General features: G+C 49.9%; 3 protein-coding genes across 4 annotated transcripts in view; all 3 read right to left on the reverse strand.

Annotated features, from left to right (window-relative positions):
- Nucleotides 1-1,572, reverse strand: part of fgd1 (FYVE, RhoGEF and PH domain containing 1) — a 17,132-nt gene extending 15,560 nt beyond the window's left edge. The window contains exon 1 of the mRNA XM_047588816.1: nucleotides 1,188-1,572. Within this exon, the coding sequence (XP_047444772.1) occupies nucleotides 1,188-1,332 (145 nt within the window). The 5' untranslated portion in view covers nucleotides 1,333-1,572. The remainder of the gene's footprint in view (nucleotides 1-1,187) is intronic.
- A 1,981-nt stretch (nucleotides 1,573-3,553) lies between these two features.
- LOC125009243 lies at nucleotides 3,554-7,553 on the reverse strand. Of its 2 annotated transcripts, none has more exons than XM_047586990.1 (10): nucleotides 7,134-7,553; nucleotides 6,325-6,498; nucleotides 5,382-5,539; nucleotides 5,117-5,315; nucleotides 4,762-4,858; nucleotides 4,432-4,603; nucleotides 4,304-4,362; nucleotides 4,107-4,233; nucleotides 3,876-4,036; nucleotides 3,554-3,674 (listed from the first exon to the last, which is right to left on the reverse strand). In XM_047586990.1, the coding sequence occupies exons 1-10, from the start codon at nucleotides 7,382-7,384 to the stop codon at nucleotides 3,627-3,629; spliced, it is 1,446 nt and encodes a 481-aa protein (XP_047442946.1). In that variant the 5' UTR covers nucleotides 7,385-7,553; the 3' UTR covers nucleotides 3,554-3,626. The 2 variants fall into 2 exon arrangements, with proteins under 2 accessions (XP_047442946.1, XP_047442954.1); XM_047586998.1 differs by having other exon boundaries at nucleotides 6,325-6,493; nucleotides 7,134-7,272.
- Nucleotides 7,554-9,377: 1,824 nt separating this feature from the next.
- On the reverse strand, nucleotides 9,378-17,876 carry mecp2 (methyl CpG binding protein 2). The gene is made up of 6 exons (XM_047585813.1): nucleotides 17,736-17,876; nucleotides 14,566-14,740; nucleotides 14,258-14,460; nucleotides 13,987-14,180; nucleotides 13,755-13,888; nucleotides 9,378-13,616 (listed from the first exon to the last, which is right to left on the reverse strand). Exons 1-6 carry the CDS (start codon nucleotides 17,765-17,767, stop codon nucleotides 11,532-11,534), a joined length of 2,823 nt encoding a protein of 940 aa, XP_047441769.1. The 5' UTR covers nucleotides 17,768-17,876; the 3' UTR covers nucleotides 9,378-11,531.
- Between the last annotated feature and the right edge of the window lie 1,445 nt (nucleotides 17,877-19,321).

A 19,321-nucleotide genomic window follows, 5' to 3' on the forward strand; every position in this document is an offset into this window, starting at 1 on the left:
TAGGTTACGCAAACAACAGCCAGGAAGAAAAACATTAAAAACCTGACGAACGCGTCGATGAGAAAGCTATCGCTAGCAACTGCAACTGTGCTAACACTAGCAGCTAGCAAACATTAGCAACTAGTTGCTAGCAACTAGTTAGCATTAGCGGACATGGTGTGAAACCAGAACTAAACCAGCCATGAAAACATTGAGGATTAACCTTTATTGACTTCCTGTTTACTGTAGGTGGCGCTAGAGCATGAAACATAAGGAGCCGCTGCATCATTATCAAAGCCAACATCTGTCAATCTCCCTCTCTCTCTGCCACGTTGTCTGTGGTTTCCTGCCTCGTTCGCCCGCTCCACACTAATGAAGAGGATCAGACTCAAACCAGTTCTTTATTCCTTCTCTTTTCTGTTGTTTCTAAACTTGTTCCAGTTCCTTCTGGTTCCGATCAAAGTCCGACAACAAGCATCTTCTGGTTCCTCGTGTTCTTCGCAGTCAACTTTAAATCGATTAATTGTTGATGAAGTGAAGGTTTGTATACGATGAAGTCGTCATAGCACCTGGAACTCAAACCAGGAACCAGCACCAGGAACCCAAACCAGGAACCAGCACCAGGAACCCAAACCAGGAACCAGCACCAGGAACTCAAACCAGGAACCAGCACCAGGAACTCAAACATGGAACTTTCCCCTGAAAGTGAGTCTAACTCTAGTAAACAGCAGTTTAGTTCCTGGTTGTTTCTTTGGATTATTCTACAAACAGCATCACATGACCCTTTAGCCACTGAAGCTAAATGTGGAAACGTCATGTGACCTGAGAGGGACGTTTAATCACATTCAGTCTAATGTAATGAATCGTCTCACTGACCTGAACCTGAACCTGAACCTGAACCTGAACCAGAACCAGAACCAGAACCAGACTCTGGTTATTTGCATATCTGAGGTTTTGTTTTGCTTTGTTTTCCTTGTCAGTGACTGAAACTCAGAAACGAAATGAGACGAAACTAAATCTGAGTTTAACGCAGTCGGTTTAAAACGACGATTCACTGACCAACCACAACATGATCCGGTCCAACTAAATACACTGTAAAAGAAAATAAATGCACTAAGTGAATAAAATAAACCACCACGCAGACAGAAAACGGTGGCAAACTTGGAACCAGATCGAGACGAAGACGCTGGAGGCTGCAGTGCACTCACCTGTCCTGTGGGTGGAGCTGCTGCTGGTGAGGTGGTAGGAGAATCTCATGGTGCTGAACTGACTGGAGAAAGACGGAGGAAGAGGAGGAGGAGGAGGAGGAAGGCTGAAACCAAACAGGGCGCTGCGAGGTCGGTTCAGCTGCATCCCGACACCTGGACAGGTACGAGGGTCCACACCTGTCCTCAGGTCAGGGTCAGGGTCAGGTCAGGTCAGGGTCAGGGTCAGGGGTCAGGGTCAGGGTCAGGGTCGGTTTGTTTCAGTTTGTTCTCATGTTTCCTGTGTTTTTATTTTATTTCTGCTGAAGCGTCTTTGTGTGAGTCAGATCTCAGGAGTCCTCTCCCAGAATCCGGTCTCTGGTTGAAGCCATGTGGAGGTCAGACGTGTCTCCACCCTCCTTCGTCCTCCCCCTCTGTCTCCCATCTTCGCCTCGTTTCTATCGCTCCTCGTGGAAACGTTGGTCCGGACCTCCTCGTCTCCATCTCCTGCTTTCACTCAATCGGACGAATCGACTGGTTATCGAGGAAAAACTGAACCAGGATCCGGGTCAAACACTCAAACCCATCGTCTGACTGGAGCTTCCTCTCCAGGAGTTTACTGCAGAATGTGCAGACTCAGCTCTGGATCTCCTCTTTCCCAGATTCCTCCTCCTCCTCCTCCTCCTCCTCCTCCTCCTCCTTCAGTCTGACTCCGTCTGAAGACTTTTCCTCTTTCAGTTCGTTGAGTTTGTCCAAACAGTCGCTCGTCGTTTCTCAGCAGCTTCAAGCTTTTGTGTGAAAGTCTGATCTGAGCTGCAGACCGACACCGCAACTCCTCCTCCTCCTCCTCCTCCTCCTCCTCGAGACATCTGATCCAGCCCCCCTCCCTCCTCCTCCTCCTCTTCGTGGTCTGTTTCTCATTTTCTTTCCGTCTGTTTTTCTGAGGCTGAAACGTGAAGCAGAAGGAAAACAGTCTGAGCTGCTTTTCTTCTTCTACACGTTGATAAAAGTTAAATATTGTCAGAGCCTCTCGGCCACCAGGGGGCTCCACCCGCCCCGGCTCTGTTCATCCAGACCCAGAACCAGATAAAAAACAGACCCAGAACCAGGTCCAGAACCAGATCAGTTTAATGGCATGAATGTAGATTTGTTATTTGAGTTGTAAAAACTCCCTTTTTATGATATTTATGTTCCTTATTTATTTACTCTCTTTTTTCTTCTTCTTTCTCTTTAATTTTTACTTATTTATTTTTCTTGTTCACCTTCGTGAAGCTGCTGGAAAGACGTTGCATTTGGATTCATTCTATTTGTTTTGTAATATGTTAGTGAGCAAGTTGAATATGTTTGTAGAACAATAATAATAAAGATCTGAGTTTAAAACCTCTCTGCTGCCACCTGCTGGTTAATGCGTAGATGTACATATTTAACACCTTTGATTCCCTTTGAACCAGAATTTGGACTGAACAGGACAACATGACCACAGGAGCTGAAAATAAGTCCACAGAACAAACCAGGAAAAAAATAAAAAAATAAAAAACATCCGGAAAGACAAAGATAGAACCAGTTATTCACTAAAATGAGTAAATATTACATATCAGAGATTAAACCAGAGTCCAGACGTGTTTCCATCAATGTAGTGAGACTCAGTTCCTGGTTCAGGTCCTGGTTCAGTTTCTATAAATCAGGGATTTGTCTCATGTTTGTGTTGAAGTGTGTGATGACAACAGATGAAAGGAGCTTTGTGAGGAGCTCAGAAAAAGAGTTGTTGTTGCTCATCAGGCTGGAAAAGGTTCCACAACCATCTGTAAAGAGTCTGGAAGCCACAAATAATCCACAGAGAGTCAGACAGATTGAAGACGACTGTTCCCCTCCACAGGAGTGGTCCACCAACAAACATCACTCCATCATAGTGGGAGAGGAACCAGAGGAACCCAGGGGAACTTCTAAGCAGCTAAAGGCCTCTCTCACATTGGCTGATGTTCATGTTGATGAATCCACTCAACAACCAAAGACACTGCTCTCTGTCCACAAAGAACATGTGGGACAATGTTTAGTGGACAGATGAGACCAGAGTAGAATAGTTTGGTTTAAATGTTTGGAGATGAACCAACACTGCATTCCAGCATCAGAACCTCATCCCTCCATGAAACATGGGGGCGCTAATGTCCTGGTTTGGGCCTGTTCTGCTGCATCTGCTCATCATTGATGGACCAATGAACTGTGAATTCTACCAGTGAACTCTGAAAGAAAATGTCAGGACATGAGTCCATGAGCTGAATGTGAAGAGAAACTGGGTCATGGATGAAGACGAGGAGCCCAAGAACACCAGTGGTTCTCCAGAAGAACCAGAAGAACAGACCTGAACTTTACGTTAAATAACTGAGACACGATTTTAAATCTAAAAATACTTTATTGACATTTAGAAAAAAACTGTTTTAAATAAAAAGAAACGTTGACGTCGTCTCAACGATGAAGACGCTCAGAACGTCTGCTCCTCAGGCTGTAACGAGGCTGGAGGAGGAGGAAGAGGAGGAGGAGGAGGAGGAGGAGGAGGAGGAGGAGGAGGAGGAGGAGGAGGAGGAGGAAGAGGAGGAGGAGGAGGAGGAGAGGAGGAGGAAGAGGAGGAGGAGGAGGAGGAGGAAGAGGGATGAAGATGATGATGAAGATGATGAAGATGACGAAGAGCGTGTGTCCATTGGACGAACCAGTCACCTGTTTGTCCTGTTTGTCCTCCACTGGGACGCTGTAGACCAGAGGGGACGACGAGGACACCAGGGGGAGATGTCTGGCTGGACTCTGGACTGATGCATTCTGGGAAACGTAGGTGACAGTGGAGTTCATGGTGCTGCTGAGGACACTGTCCGTCCTCCACCCTGCAGGACAGACACTGTTACTGAGGGACAGAGACAGAGGGACAGACAGGAGACAGAGACAGGTCCTGACCAAGGAATGAGAGGTGAGACAGGTCAGAGTGGTCCGTCCACAGGGACAGACAGCTGGACTCCTCCTCCTCCTCCTCTTGTCCTTTGTCCTTTGTCCTCCTCAGCGTCTCATCCCTTCTCCTCTGTCCCTGAAAGACATGTGATCAGACATCCACAGACTGTCCTCTGTCCTCTGACCAGTTATAGACGTCCTCTCACCTCCACGTGAAGCCGTGTGTCCTCCGTCTTCTTCGTCTTTGCCTGCTGTCCTATCCTCTCTGGGGGACAGACAGACGTCCATCAGCCGTCCCCTCGTCCTCCTCCAACAGGAAGTGGACTGGACTCACCTGCGTGCTGCAGCGCCTCCTGGAGGCTCCTCTGAGTCTCTCTGAGCTGCTCCAGCACCTGGAGACTCTGCTGGACCGGGTCCCTGTAGCGAAGACAGACCAGCACCAGGACGGACAGTCCAACGGCCAGTGAGGACCACCGCAGCCGGGACACGTAGACCACCAGCAGCTCCTGCACACAGCGAAAGCTCTGAAGCGTCAAAGCATCGGGTGAGAAGTCGAAGCGTCAGAAGTCGAAGCGTCAGGTGAGAAGTCGAAGCGTCAGAAGTCGAAGCGTCAGGTGTGAAGTCGAAGCGTCGGGTGAGAAGTGGAAGCGTTGAACCCACTGACCATGTGCTGATGTTCAGGATGATCAGAACTCATCACAAACTCGTAGATCTTTCTCTCCAGGTAGAAATTCAAACACACCAAACTCAACAACACCAACCTGAGGGCATGAAATGTTCAAGTTAGGAGGGGGCGGGGTTACCAGGTAAGGAGGGGGCGGGGTTACCAGGTTAGGAGGGGGCGGGGTTACCAGGTAATGAGGGGGCGGGGTTACCAGGTTAGGAGGGGGCGGGGTTACCAGGTTAGGAGGGGGCGGGGTTACCAGGTTAGGAGGGGGCGGGGTTACCAGGTTAGGAGGGGGCGGGGTTACCAGGTAAGATGGGGGCGGGGTTACCAGGTTAGGAGGGGGCGGGGTTACCTGGCTCTGGAGGAGCGCTGGGTGGAGGTGATGAGGAAGGAGGTGCAGAGAGCGGCAGCGTTGTAGCAGCAGGAGCTCAGGCTGTGGGCCTCCATCAACAGGAAACTCTGCAGGAAGGAAACTCTGTTGAAGAGTTCAGACAGCGCCACCTGCTGCTCCCTGGAGACACTGCTGAGCTCAGAGAACACCGCCCTCACACCTGGGACAGGTAACACCGTCAGTCTCTTTACCCTCAGTACAGTCTATCAGGCTGGCTGTGGTTTACCCTCAGTAGAGTCTCTCAGGGTGACTCTCAGCTCCTCCCCGTTGGTCAGGATCTCCTGCTGCACCTGTAAGGCAGCGCTCTGGGCCTCCATCAGGTCCTCAGCCATCCGCCTGGTGGACTGGAGCTGCTCAGCTACACCCTCTGAGCTCTCCGTCAGCCTGACACATACACACAGCTGTTAATCTACCTGTACCTGGTTACCTGTGCTAGCTCACCTGTATGTGGTGTTACCTGTGCTAGCTTACCTGTATGTGGTGTTACCTGTGCTAACTCACCTGTACGTTGTGTTACCTGTGCTAACTCACCTGTATGTGGTTTTACCTGTGCTAGCTCACTTGTACGTTGTGTTACCTGGTTACCTGTGCTAGTTCACCTGTACGTGGTGTTACCTGTGCTAACTCACCTGTACGTGGTGTTACTTGTGCTAGCTCACCTGTACGTGGTGTTACCTGTGCTAACTCACCTGTACGTTGTGTTACCTGTGCTAACTCACCTGTACATGGTGTTACCTGTGCTAGCTCACCTGTACATGGTGTTACCTGTGCTAACTCACCTGTACATGGTGTTACCTGTGCTAGCTCACCTGTACGTGGTGTTACCTGTGCTAACTCACCTGTACGTGGTGTTACCTGGGCTAGCTCACCTGTACGTGGTGTTACCTGTGCTAGCTCACCTGTACGTGGTGTTACCTGTGCTAACTCACCTGTACGTGGTGTTACCTGTGCTAGCTCACCTGTACATGGTGTTACCTGTGCTAACTCACCTGTACGTGGTGTTACCTGTGCTAACTCACCTGTACGTTGTGTTACCTGTGCTAGCTCACCTGTACATGGTGTTACCTGTGCTAACTCACCTGGACATGGTGTTACCTGTGCTAACTCACCTGTACGTGGTGTTACCTGTGCTAGCTCACCTGTACATGGTGTTACCTGTGCTAGCTCACCTGTACATGGTGTTCTGCGCTCGGCTCTGCCAGGCCTCAGACTGGAGGAAGTGGCAGATGGAGTGAGTGTGTGTGAAGAACTCTGTGTAGGTGTTGAAGGCCACGGCGTCCATGGACCGGGTGCACCTGCTGACCTCTGACCCCTCAGGGCATGATGGGAAATCTCTGCCTGAGCTGACAGAAGACGCTCAATCAGAGATTATGTTCATTTAAACTAGAGCTGTCAAACTGTTAACATGTTTAATCAGATTAATCTCAGGTTGATGTGGATTAATTCAGATTAATCAGATTAAATCTTCTTCATGTTTAATCTGTATTGATTTGTTTCATTGTTGATGATCAAACTCCAGGAAGAAGAGAATAAATCTGCACTGAACGAGTTCATTCAACACAACTCAACAGTTTCAACAACTTTTTGTGTCTTTTTTTAACCAACATTTGTCCCCGTCCCTCATTTTCAGAAGCTACTACTGCAGAGTGTGATGATACTTTATGTGTCTCCACTGGTCCCTCTTGGTGTCTTTGTCCTCAAATGTCCCATGGAGAGGACCAACGTGCTGTTTAGCGTCTTCCATCTTTATGGGTTGGTTCTGCTGCCTGTCACTACCGGATCAGCTGGTGCTAACGCTAACGCTACTTGGACAAACTGAGACACGTTCACAGTCGTTCTTCTGCAGATGCTTCACTAATCACATTCATCATGTTAATTAACGTTAATTGTAACGCAGTTATTTAAAGTGCCTCTAAAGATGAAGATCCTCTTCCTGATGAGGATGATGAGGATGATGATGGAGCAGCTCGTGCTTTACCTGCTCAGGTGACAGTAGGTGAACATGAGCGCCACGCGGCTCTGGCTCTCTGACGTCATGTCCTTGCAGCGCGTGTCCAGGTGCTGCAGAGCTCGCGACCAACAGGTTCCATATCCAGGCTGAGCGGCGAGACTCCGCACGCGCTGCAGCTCCCTCCTGCCCCGGTCCGGGTCCAGGTTCGGGTCCGGGTCGGTACCGACAGAGAGTCCGCTCAGAACCAGCAGGAGACTCGTGGCCACGGCCGCCGCCATCTTCACCTGTCTGCAGCTCAGCCAATCAGAGAGCCGGGATTTTACACCTGGTCAAGGTCACGTGTGTTTTATTGTGTTTATTTTTATTTAGTTTGTCTCAGAGGAAGAGGACGAAGCAGATGAAATAAAAATAAAAGCTGAACGTGAAACCAGGTTACCATGGCGACCTCTGTCCTCAGTGACGTCACGTGATGAACAGGTTTGTTTGTTTTGAGGAGTTAAAGTATTTATTTGTTAGTTTATTTATCTAAGAACAGGAACCAGGAGCTTCTCTAACGTGTCTGTGGCTGTTCACTTTGAGTTTCAGCTGTTTGACGAGTTGTTGGTTCTGATCTCGTCTGGTCCTGTTTCCACTCAGGACCAGGAGACCGGATCCCATGAGTCCACGTTCAGTCTCCACTGGCTCCAGGACGCTTTAGGAAGGTCAGTCTGAAATCTGCTCTTTGATTTATTGTCTAAAGAATTATTTTACTGGTGAATGTGTCCAGACTCAGTGTCTGTTCATAATGAATCATAGAAGTGATGGTTTATGTGACAGCAGCAGCTTCATCAACCAATCAGAGCTCTGGACTCTGTCAGCTGTGTTTGAATAAATGCTGCATGATGGAATACGTCATTTTCTTCTGGTTTCATTGATAAAAGTCATTATAAGATTCAACACATTTTTATCAAACAGCCGGTTATTCTTTAACTGTTTTCCAGCTTTGATTCCAGAACTAAACCAGTGAGAGAGATTCTGACTTAACTTCAGAGGCCGAGACCATGAATGAGCTGCAACATGTTCGTTAAACATCACTGAGTTTATAGGATGACGAGAGGTTAAAAACCAGAAGCTTTGTTTAATCTGGAGCAGAAGAGGATGAGGATGAGGAGGGTGAGGATGAGGGTGAGGATGAGGATGAGGGTGAGGATGAGGATGAGGATGAGGATGAGGATGAGGATGAGGAGGATGAGGGTGAGGATGAGGGTGACGATGAGGATGATGAGGGTGAGGATGAGGGTGAGGATGAGGGTGAAGGTGAGGATGAGGATGAGGATGAGGATGAGGGTGAAGGTGAGGATGAGGGTGAGGATGAGGAGGGTGAGGAGGTGAGGATGAGGGTGAGGAGGGTGAGGATGAAGAGGGTGAGGGTGAGGAGGGTGAGGATGAGGGTGAGGAGGGTGAGGATGAGGGTGAGGTTGAGGATGAGGAGGGTGAGGAGGGTGAGGATGATTAGGGTGAGGATGAGGGTGAGGATGAGGATGAGGGTGAGGGTGAGGATGAGGGTGAGGAGGGTGAGGAGGAGGGTGAGGATGAGGATGAGGAGGGTGAGGATGAGGATGAGGGTGAGGAGGGTGAGGATGAGGGTGAGGGTGAGGATGAGGGTGAGGATGAGGGTGAGGATGAGGGTGAGGATGAGGAGGGTGAGGATGAGGGTGAGGATGAGGGTGAGGGTGAGGATGAGGGTGAGGATGAGGGTGAGGAGGGTGAGGATGAGGGTGAGGAGGGTGAGGGTGAGGAGGGTGAGGATGAGGAGGGTGAGGAGGGTGAGGGTGAGGAGGGTGAGGAGGGTGAGGAGGGTGAGGGTGAGGGTGAGGAGGGTGAGGAGGGTGAGGCGGGTGAGGAGGGTGAGGAGGGTGAGGTGAGGGTGAGGAGGGTGAGGAGGGTGAGGCGTTGAGGGTGAGGATGAGGGTGAGGGTGAGGGTGAGGAGGGTGAGGAGGGTGAGGGTGAGGGTGAGGATGAGGGTGAGGAGGAGGAGGGTGAGGAGGGTGAGGAGGGTGAGGGTGAGGATGAGGGTGAGGGTGAGGGTGAGGAGGGTGAGGAGGGTGAGGGTGAGGGTGAGGATGAGGGTGAGGAGGGTGAGGGTGAGGAGGGTGAGGATGAGGGTGAGGAGGGTGAGGATGAGGGGGAGGAGGGTGAGGCGGGTGAGGATGAGGGTGAGGAGGGTGAGGAGGGTGAGGCTGCTGCTCTCCGTCCTCTGTGGTGTTCGGGAGTCAAAGAGTCGACACAGGTGAGGGGACAGAAACGCTTTTAGTTAGAAAGAAAAATAAGAAAACAGGTAAAAACTAGTTTGTCTACAGCGACAGTGTATTGAAGTTTCCACTGAATCCAACCAGAGTAAAAGCAGAATATTCATCCTCAACATTAGCAACTATGAAGTCACCACACACATCACTACTAATCTAGAAACACAACATGGCTCGCTGACATGGTGGCTCCTGGCAAGACGCACAATATTATAGGCACTAAACTCTGGAACATGCAATATGGAGGCTGGTTACTGTTGGCGCCGGTCCAGTCCTGTGGAGGGACGTTGGTTTTTCTGCATGAAGCGAACGGGGCGGGTGGAGTCAGGTACGCAGAGGTGGAGGCAGCTTCAGCTCGATTACGTTCATGCTGTCTTTGCATTTTTCGTTTCACGTTTCCTGTGATTTTCTGCTCCTCAAACTTCGGAGCAGAAATAAAAACGCTTTGGGAAATAAAAATGCAAAAGCAGAACGAAGCTGATCAGGACCTGGAAGCATCAGACTGAACAGGTCTGAACTAAATGAATGAACCAATATTTATTTTGGTGGATTCATTCATTTATTTGTGTTTATATTTTCTAAAGTTAAAACACGTTTTAATTGAATTAATTTAAATATTTTATTCATCATTTTTTATTTCAGCGTCTGAATTAGAAAACGTCACCAAACCTCAGGTGTCAAGGTCTAAAACAGGGCGAGAAGATGAGGAGACGGTTCATGGCTGTGATGACAGATAATACCTCGTTGTGCAGGTTTGTTCAGTTATAAAAATATCAGTAATTTCATCATTTTCTAAACGTATCAGCGTAAAAACCTTTAATGTCACCGCTGCTCCACATCCCAACAGCTGATCGAAGTAAAAAAAATAAAGAATCGGATGAAGTACTACATCGGTATCGTTTTAAGGATATCTGTACCGGTATCGGTACTGGTATCAAAATGTTTAAATGACACCCAGCCCCGGTTCTGGTTCTGGTTCTGGGAGTTTTTCCTTCATGCTGCTCTGGAGGTTTCAGGCCTGATTTTGTGACGCTATAGAAATTAAACTGAGTTGAACTTTACCAGAACTTTATGTTGGCAACCGGCAGAATCTAAGTCCACCTGAAGCTGAACGGGGCGCCGGTCCCGGGCCGGACGCCGGTCCCGGACCCGGTCCCGGGCGGTCCGACCTCTGCGTACATGCGCTCCGGTTGAAGACCTGCGGTGTCTCTGGGCGACATGCAGGCGGTTGATTGTACAAACTGGAGGAGTGCAAACTGTTCCAGACATTCAACATGAAGACACAATAAAAATGAGTCTTTTCCCACAAAAAAAAAAAAAAAAAAAAACTAAAGTAAAGCTACTGGAGAAGTGGGTTTGGTTTGACTTAAAAAGTGCTTCCTTTGGAAACAAACGACGACCGAAACAAACAAATTCATGAAGACCTGAACGGAAGAACCCTGGAAGAACGAGTTGCTTTGTTGGGAATAGTTGAGGAACCAATGAGGAGGTCTGATTTGTTTGAGTCTGATCGGAGGAATCATCCTGTCCCAGAGTCTCAGGTCAGAATCTGCCTGGAAGTGGCTGGAGAACGAGGGCTTCATGGAAAACGGGCAAGAAAATAAATGTCTAAGAAACAGGCTTAAGGTGCAAACCGCCGCCCACTTCACCTCTGAGGCTTTCAGTCGAGAACCAGGTTCAGAAAAGGGGGACAGTCGGGTCAGGGAGAAGGTTTTGGAGACGGGGGGTCGGGTCGGGGACTGTCAGTCAATAACATCAGAGTTTAAAGCTGGATAACGGAGACAAAACAAAAACTATCAAAGTACAAAACAAAAAAAGAACAGGTTATATTCAGGAAGCAACGGTTCCTTCAGAGTAATGAGTTGTTAAGCGTTTTAGTTCCAAACTACTCCCCCCTCCCCACGGAGACTAGCGGGACACGACAGCTGCCTTTTGATTATATGTACACACACACTTTTTTATCGGGTTTTCCTTTCATTTTAGTTTTTCCTAGAAAAAGTCTCTATCCGTCCCAGGTTGACCTTGTACAGCGTCTCCAGACAGAACCAGGCCGAGTCGGAGCCGTGAAGTCCTTCCAGCTCTGAGCCGCTTCCCTTCTGTCTGAAAACAGTGTAAAAACCAAACGCCTCCTCATCCTGATCAGCTGACCCTCTCAGAGACGGCAGTCCGTGACTCTACCGTCTCCTCCCGGCTGGGACAGGGGACGGCCGACTGGGGGACGATGTCTCTGAGCTCCCTGCCCTCCCCGGCGGCCTCTGGTTCCGCCCGGAGTCGGGCCCTACCATCGGCCCCGGGCACGAGCCCGGCCCCGGCTCCTCCAGGAGGCCCGGGGGGCGTGGAGCCGGGGGGCTTGGAGGTGCTGTTTGACCCCCTGTCCCCTCCTAGAACCTCCCTCCTCTCCGGCGTGACGGCCGGCTCCCCCCGCCCCTCCGCCACGCCCACCTCGCGGCTCGGGAGGGCGGGTCCTCCTCTGCCGGGCCGCGTGGTGCTCAGGTCTTGGGGCTGTTCGCTCAGGTTCTGCTGAGCAGGGGCGAGGTTGGTCCTGGTTAGACTGGAGGACGGTGGGTGGGGTGGGTGGTGCTGCACATGCGGCCTGGTGGGCGGGGCGTGGGACTGGGGGCGGAGCTGACTTTGAACCCGCTGAAGGTGTGGTTGTGCTTGGGACTGGGTCGGCCTCGGCTGGGACACAGACTGTCTGGGCTGGGGTCTGTACTGAGTCTGGAGCTGGTGCCTGGCTGGAGGCTGCGGTTGCGCCGGGGGCCTGGACTGCGGCTGATGCTGCATCTGGGCTTGGGTCCTATGCTGCGACTGAGACTGAGGTTGGGTCGGGAATCTGGACTGGGCCTGACTCTGAACGTGGGCCGGGGTCCTGGCCTGGGCCTGGGCCTGGGGCTGGACCTGGGGCTGAGACTGGACCTTGAGCTGGGTCTGGCTTTGAGGCGAGTGGCGAGGCTGGGTCTGAGGCTGCGCTGCGGGGGGGGGCTGGGTCTGTGGCGGCGGATGCCTGGTTTGGGGCGGATGAAGGGGCAGGACCGACGGGGGCTGGGGGGGCGGGGCGTGCTGTGTGCGGGGCGGGGCCTGGACCGGCTGTGACTGGGCTTTCTGGTTGGAGGCCTGACTGTGGGGGTGCGTTGGCGGCTGTTGGGGGCGTGGCTGGGGTTGGACATGTCTTGCGGGGGAGGACTGGGGCGCCGGGTATCGGGTCTGGCCCTGTGACTGGGGCGGGGGCGGGGGCGGGGGCGGGGGGCGTGGCTGAGGGGCGGGGGGCCGAGGGTCAGGCAGGGACTGTGGTCTGGGGGCCGGCGGTTGTTGGGGCTGAGAGTGTTGAGGGGGGAGTTGAGTCAAAGTCTGGGGCTCAACATCAGGTCTGGACTGGCTGGAGGGAGCTGGGTGTCCAGAGACTGGAGGAGGAGGAGGAGGAGGAGGAGGAGGAGGAGGAGGAGGAGGCTGATCCAACGTGGAGGCTGAAGACTGTTGGTGACGGTGGTGGTGGTGGTGGTGGTGGTGGTGGTGATGGTGCTTGTGAGGTGGTCGCTCCTTCCGTTTGTGGCTTTTTGACGGGCTAATGCTAATGCTACTGCTGCTACTGCTACTCCTCACGGCTCCTCCCCCTCCTCCTCCCCCCTTATCGCCCACGTCTTCACGTACTTCGTCCCCTCGACTTCCTCCGTCTCCAGATCCGACTCCTGTTTTCTCCTTGTGTTTACGCCCCTTGTGCGCCTTGTGTCCGTGTGATTGGCCGTCGTCTGGAGCAGACGGCTGCTTCTGTGATTGTGATTGGCCGTGTTCGGAGGAGGCGGGCCGAGGCTCGGAGCTCGGGCCTCCCTCGGCCGCGCCGGCCTCCTCCGTGGTCGGCCTCCTCCCGGGCTCGCCCGTCGTAGCCGCTGGAGTCGGAACGCTCTCCGCCTCCTCCACCGTCTCCCGCGTTTTGCGCTTCTTGATGGGCAGGGCCGTTTCCTGGACCACGGGTTTGGTGGAAGACTCCTTGGCCGCCCTCCGCTTGGCCTCGGCAGCTAAGATGGCGGCCGCGGCGTAGCTCCCGGCGGCCGAGCTCGCGGAGGCGGCAGCGGAGGACGTGGACGCTGTGGCGGGCGATGACGCTGCTGAGGCGGACGCCGGTTTCCGGCCTCGTTTCTTGGGGGCGGTCTGCGGCGGGGGGGGCTCCTGCTCAGATTTCCTCTTTCTGCCAGGACGCGACTTGGGCACCAGGGCCGGAGACGCCACCTGAAGGGGCATCACCACATCAACGAGAAGCATCAACACCGGTCAGTACTTTGACTAAATGTGAACTCTAGCTACAGGCCCTGACGCCGGGACGTCATGTCTACTTGAATACGTTCTGACCTGAGACACCAGTCGTACCTTTGAGGCCGTGGAGGTGGAGCCGGACGACTCTGCCTTCCCAAAGGGCATCTTCACTAGCAGCTTGCCTGGCGTTTTCTCAACCACGCGCTTCATGGCCACGCCCTCTGTAGCCTGCCGCATCTTCCCACTTCCTGCTCAAACCCAAGCACAGATAAAAAAAAAACACTCAGGAACAGGAAGTGTGACGTCACGGCTCCAAGTCAACTTTCAGCATCTGTGCCTTCGGTACCTTTCGGCCGCCCACGACCTCGCCCCGACGGTTTTACAACCTTTGGTTTCTTTGGGGGGCGCTTCTCGCGGCGGGAGGGGCTTCCACGCCCGGTGACAGTAAAGTCAAAATCATTAGGGTCAGTGGTCGTGTCACCAACCTTCTGGAAGTAGGCAATAAGCTCCACCTTGGAACGAAAGGCCTTTCCTTCCGAGCTGCAAAAACAAAATAACTTCATTTGGCGCTTTAACTCCATCTCATCACGGAAACCGCCAGGGTGGGCGTGGCTTACTTGATCAGGTAGACGTCAAACTTCCCAGCAGAGCGTCCGGACTTCCTCTGTTTCAGTTTGCGGGTCCAGCCCTCGGGGAGCGACGGGTCGTTGTAGAGCGGGCCGCGGTCCCGAATGATGGAGCGCCGCTGCCTGGGAGACCCGGCCGACTCCGAGCCCAGGGCCGAGCCCGGGTCCGAGGGGCCCGCCACCGGCTCCGACACCTGCAGGCAGGAAGGGACATGACAGCAGCTCAGTGGCCCAACATCATCCCAGGTTATGTCATATTGTCTGGTTTCCATGACTCCGCCTCCTCCTCCTGCCTTTACCTGGGTCTCTGACTCCGCCCCCGCCTGTTGCTCCGCTGAAGCCGTGGCCTCGGAGCCCCTGTCGGCATGGCGACGCTCTCTGCGGGTCTTCTTGGTCTTGCTGTGCGACCTCTCCCTCTCTCTGGTGGGGGCCTGGGGGTCGACAGGCTCCTCCTCACCTTCTCCCCGCTCCTCTCTGTGGAGAAGAGGTGCAGGTGCACCTGTTAACATTACATCACTCATCACTACACCAAACTTATTTCAGACAGTTGCATCAGACTGAGAGTCTGGAAACACGACATCTGGATTCATTACGAGGCCGATACACAGAACAACACTAGCGCTGTTAAAATTAACGCGTTAACGTGGATTAATCCACCAACATGATTCATGTGATTAATGAAGCGTCTGCAGCAGAACGACTGTGAACGTGTCTCAGTTTGTCCAAGTAGCGTTAGCGTTAGCACCAGCTGATCCGGTAGTGACAGGCAGCAGAACCAACCCATAAAGATGGAAGACGCTAAACAGCACGTTGGTCCTCTCCATGGGACATTTGAGGACAAAGACACCAAGAGGGACCAGTGGAGACACATAAAGTATCATCACAGTTTTCTTTCCAGCTTCAAACAGCACATGAACCAAGCCAAGCATACGTTAGTCGGGGATTCTGCTAGCACTTGGGCTAACGCGGCTAACAGCTGGAGACAAACCAGGACAAACCAAGACAAAGACAAGCTAAGAGGTGTTTTGAATGAAGCTGGAGGGAAAATGTACGGCCTGGCGCTGGTATTGAATCACGGGGCCGTACATGGGTGACGTCCTGGAACGGAAGGTGTGTGTGTTTATTTTTCTGGCCGCCCAATAAACCAGAGCTTCAACACGTTCCCTTGTAGGTCTGAGTCTGGTCCAGGTTTTATCTGATGCCGGAGCCAAAACGGCGCAAGGCAACTTGTGATGTGGAAGCTGAACAGAATATTAATTTAAACGATTTAAATAAGACATAAATGAACCAATATAATAATAATAATAATAATGAACCAGTGTCGTTGGGTCTGTCTCATCAGAGACGCTACATCTCTGATCTTTTAATAAAATGCTATGCTAATGCTAATGCTAATGCTATGTGTGGTCAGATGTTGAATCTAATTCCAGGTGTTTCCTCCTTGTTGCATCTTTAGAGGTGAAGTCCAGACAAACTTTAACAAACGTTTGGTCTCAGACATGTTGAAGCTTCACTTCCATCCATGCAGCTATAGAGCTAAGGATGCTAAGCTACTTAAAAACTCACTGGAACCACATCAGTCTGGTCACTACTGTTAGCATCAGCACTGTTAGCATCATGGTCCCAATATCAGGACACGTCCGTCCTCCGCTAAAGTCGCTAAAGTCTCCTTCAACTCAACTCAACCTAAATAACAGTGAAAACAATAAATAAAAACAATAACATTACAGTAAATAACTGTGTTCTTGGGAACACCTTGGCTTCCTGGTTAAACATCGCAACCGAGAAAGACGAGTGGATAAAACGAGGACAGATGAGATCAGGAACGTTTCTGACAACACGACAAACTTCTTAACTAACATCACTGCTACGATGCGCTAAGAAAAAACATGCTAGTGCAAACAGCCTCTCCAGAGAAATTCAGAACGGGACGAAGCTGTAACAACTACCATCACAGTTTTATAGCAGTGGATCTAAGAACCTGTTCAGTTGTTGGAAACACTGGTTTTAAACAAATGTTAAAGGGGATTGAGCCCCAGTATGAAGTTAAGCCTTTACAGATCATTACTTTAAATACTTGGAAACATCCTAAATTACAACCGTAACGTTTTACTGTAGGACATTACAAGACTGTTTTACTTTTGTGAAAATTTTCATATTTTTTAATGTTCCTAAGTTAAATCCAGATGAATGAACGTCTCATATCTGGTTCCTGGTCTCATATCTGGTTCTGGTCTCATATCTGGTTCCTGGTCTCATATCTGGTTCCTGGTCCTTAAACTAGTGTAAACATGTATTTGTCACATTAGAACATCATCAACATCATCACATTAGAAACATTAGGACACTTGTTCTTCTTCATGGTTCCTAATAAACCAGGTCAGAGGGGGGACCTTGTAGACCACATTAGACCCTGATTAGACCTGAGGATGTTTCCTGGATCTTCTCTGATTGGCTCAATGAAAACCACATGACAATAAACCTCACTGAGAGGAACCAGGAACCAGGAACCACATATGGTTCCTGGGTTAAAGTGAACGGGGCTTCATTCTGGACCTGTTAGTTCTGCACTGGATGAAAAGTTCTGTTAAAAGCTGTGAGGAATTTGTTTTTAGAATATTTCATACATTTTTGTCTATTCAACAGGACTTTGAAATTAAAATAAAAACTAGAATAAAAATATATTCTAGTTTTTATTTTAATTTCAAATTCAGGTTTTGTGTTTTGTTCTTAAACTGTAACATTACAGCTCTTGCTAGTTGTTATTATTGTGTTATTGTTGTAGTTGTGTGTCGTTGTAATGTATTATTGTGTGATTGTATAGTTGTGATCTGATTTACTGTCATTATTCTGTTGTTGTTGTGTTGTTGTTGTTGTTGTTGTTGTGTTGTCATTGTTGTGTGGTTGTGTTGTTGTTGAGTAGCTAGCAGGCTAATAACCAGTGTAGCCTAGTAGGCTAATGACCAGTGTAGGCTGATAGGCTAATAACAAGTGTAGGCTAATGATGAGTGTAGGCTAATGGCAAGTGTAGGATGATGACTAGTGTAAGCTACCAGGCTAACGACCAGTGTAGGGTGATGACAAGTGTAGGCTAGTAGGCTAATGACCAGTGTAGGGTAATGAGCAGTGTAGGCTAGTAGGCTAATGACTAGTGTAGGCTAGCAGGCTAATGTGTGTGTGTGTAGTGGGGGTGTGTGTGAACTCTCTCTCTCTCTCCCTCTCTCTCACGAAAACACTGTGTGTTTGCTAACCAGCTAGCAGCGAGCTAAGCTAAAAAGCTAAAGTCCAGACTTAGCAGTAAGTTGGTGACGTATTCCCGCTAACCCCGCTCCGCCGAGACAGGCCGGGGTAAAAATCAACGCACTTTTACTTCAATAAAACACACGACAGAAAAGGCTCGGAAAAGGCGGACGGGGGCGGCGGCAGCGGCGACGCTTTAACGGAGGATAAAATGTAAAAACCCACTTACAGTCTCTCCTCTCCGCTCTCCACGGCGGCCATTTTTATTTAAATAAATAATTTTATATTAAAAAAAAGCCTCCAAACATCACTGCTCCCTCCCGCTGCACCCCGCCCCCTCCGACTCCATTTCCAACCGCCGTCAGCTTCCAAACACCGCGAGATCTGCGGCGACATGAGGTCAACGAGACAGCGTAGGGGCAGCGAAGTCCCGCGAGATGTGACCTAAGATGTTGAGACGTTCAGGGTCCGCTCTGAAGTCTGTAAAAATAAGACAGAGGTTTATTGATCTAATTGGACCATTTAACACAATAAATACACCAATAATAATAATAATAATAATAATAATAATAATAAAACCACTGATGACTTTTATTTATGTTCATTATATGAAACAAACAATACACACAGAAAATGTATTATACTCAAAAACATATTGGTGCTGGTTAATAATCAGAATTTAATCACAGTTTCAAAACAAACCTGATTCTGTTATTAACCTTAAAATAAATGAGAGAAGAAGAAGAAGAAAAAGAAGAAGAAGAAGAAGAAGAAGAAGAGGTGATAATAATCATAAATCGTAAAAGACAAGAGAAAAGAAAAAGAACCACAGCATTATTCTGGAAATGTTCAGAAACATTCAGACAGAAGCGGCTCCAGTTTCAGCAGAACTTTCTTTAATGAACATGAAGAATAACAATAACAATGATCATTGATCTGATTGGACGTCAGTCACTGGATGTGGGATTTTGATCCTGGTCCTGGTCCTGGTCCTGATCCTGGCTCTGGTCCTGGTCCTGATCCTGATCCTGATCCTGATCCTGATCCTGGTCCTGGTCCTGGTCCTGGTCGTGGTCCTGGTTCTGGTTCTGACTGAGATGAAGCAACGGTGCGTTCAGGCGTTCAGAAGTCAACCAGTTAAATCTGTCAAATCAAGAGGAGGGAAAAAAGGAAGTGTGTGTTTTACTGTAACTGCTCTGACGTCACTGAGCACGTGTGTGTGTGTTTGTATATTTGTGTGTGGGTGTCACAACTTCCGGTTACAAAATAAAAGTCGAACAAACGTTAGGTTTCAGGTTAGGGGAAACATTCAGGAACGTTCACATACGAATTAAACGTTTCAAACATTCAGAAACATTCACTTATCCAACATGTTATGAAAACCCTTCCTCACTAAATGCCTTCTCTTCATTAAAACACATTTAAACACAAACATGAATCAAGTTTATCGAGTTTTTGTTTCATTAATTGGTTGTAATAAGGCACTGACCTTCCCTCCATCAGAGACCTGTACCAGTCCAGGATCAGGAAGCGAGCCGGTAAAATCTCCAGTGACCCCTCACACCCCGGACACTGTGTTCAGAGTCCTGCCCTCAGACGAACTCTGAGCCGTCACAGACTAAAGACTGAATCCAGACATGTATGTAGCTACTACTGTTCAAGTGCATTGTGTATATCTGCTTCTATTATTATTTTATTCCGAAAGTCTATTTATGTTGAACAGTCTTTCTGTTCTACTTTTACGCTTAATTAAGTGCTTTTTGTTGTACCACTGAGCAAAGGACCAGAGTCAAATTCCTTATATGTGCACACACA

The sequence above is a fragment of the Mugil cephalus genome, chromosome 1 (assembly GCF_022458985.1).
Source record: "Mugil cephalus isolate CIBA_MC_2020 chromosome 1, CIBA_Mcephalus_1.1, whole genome shotgun sequence".
In the NCBI taxonomy this organism is placed as follows: Eukaryota; Metazoa; Chordata; class Actinopteri; order Mugiliformes; family Mugilidae; genus Mugil; species Mugil cephalus.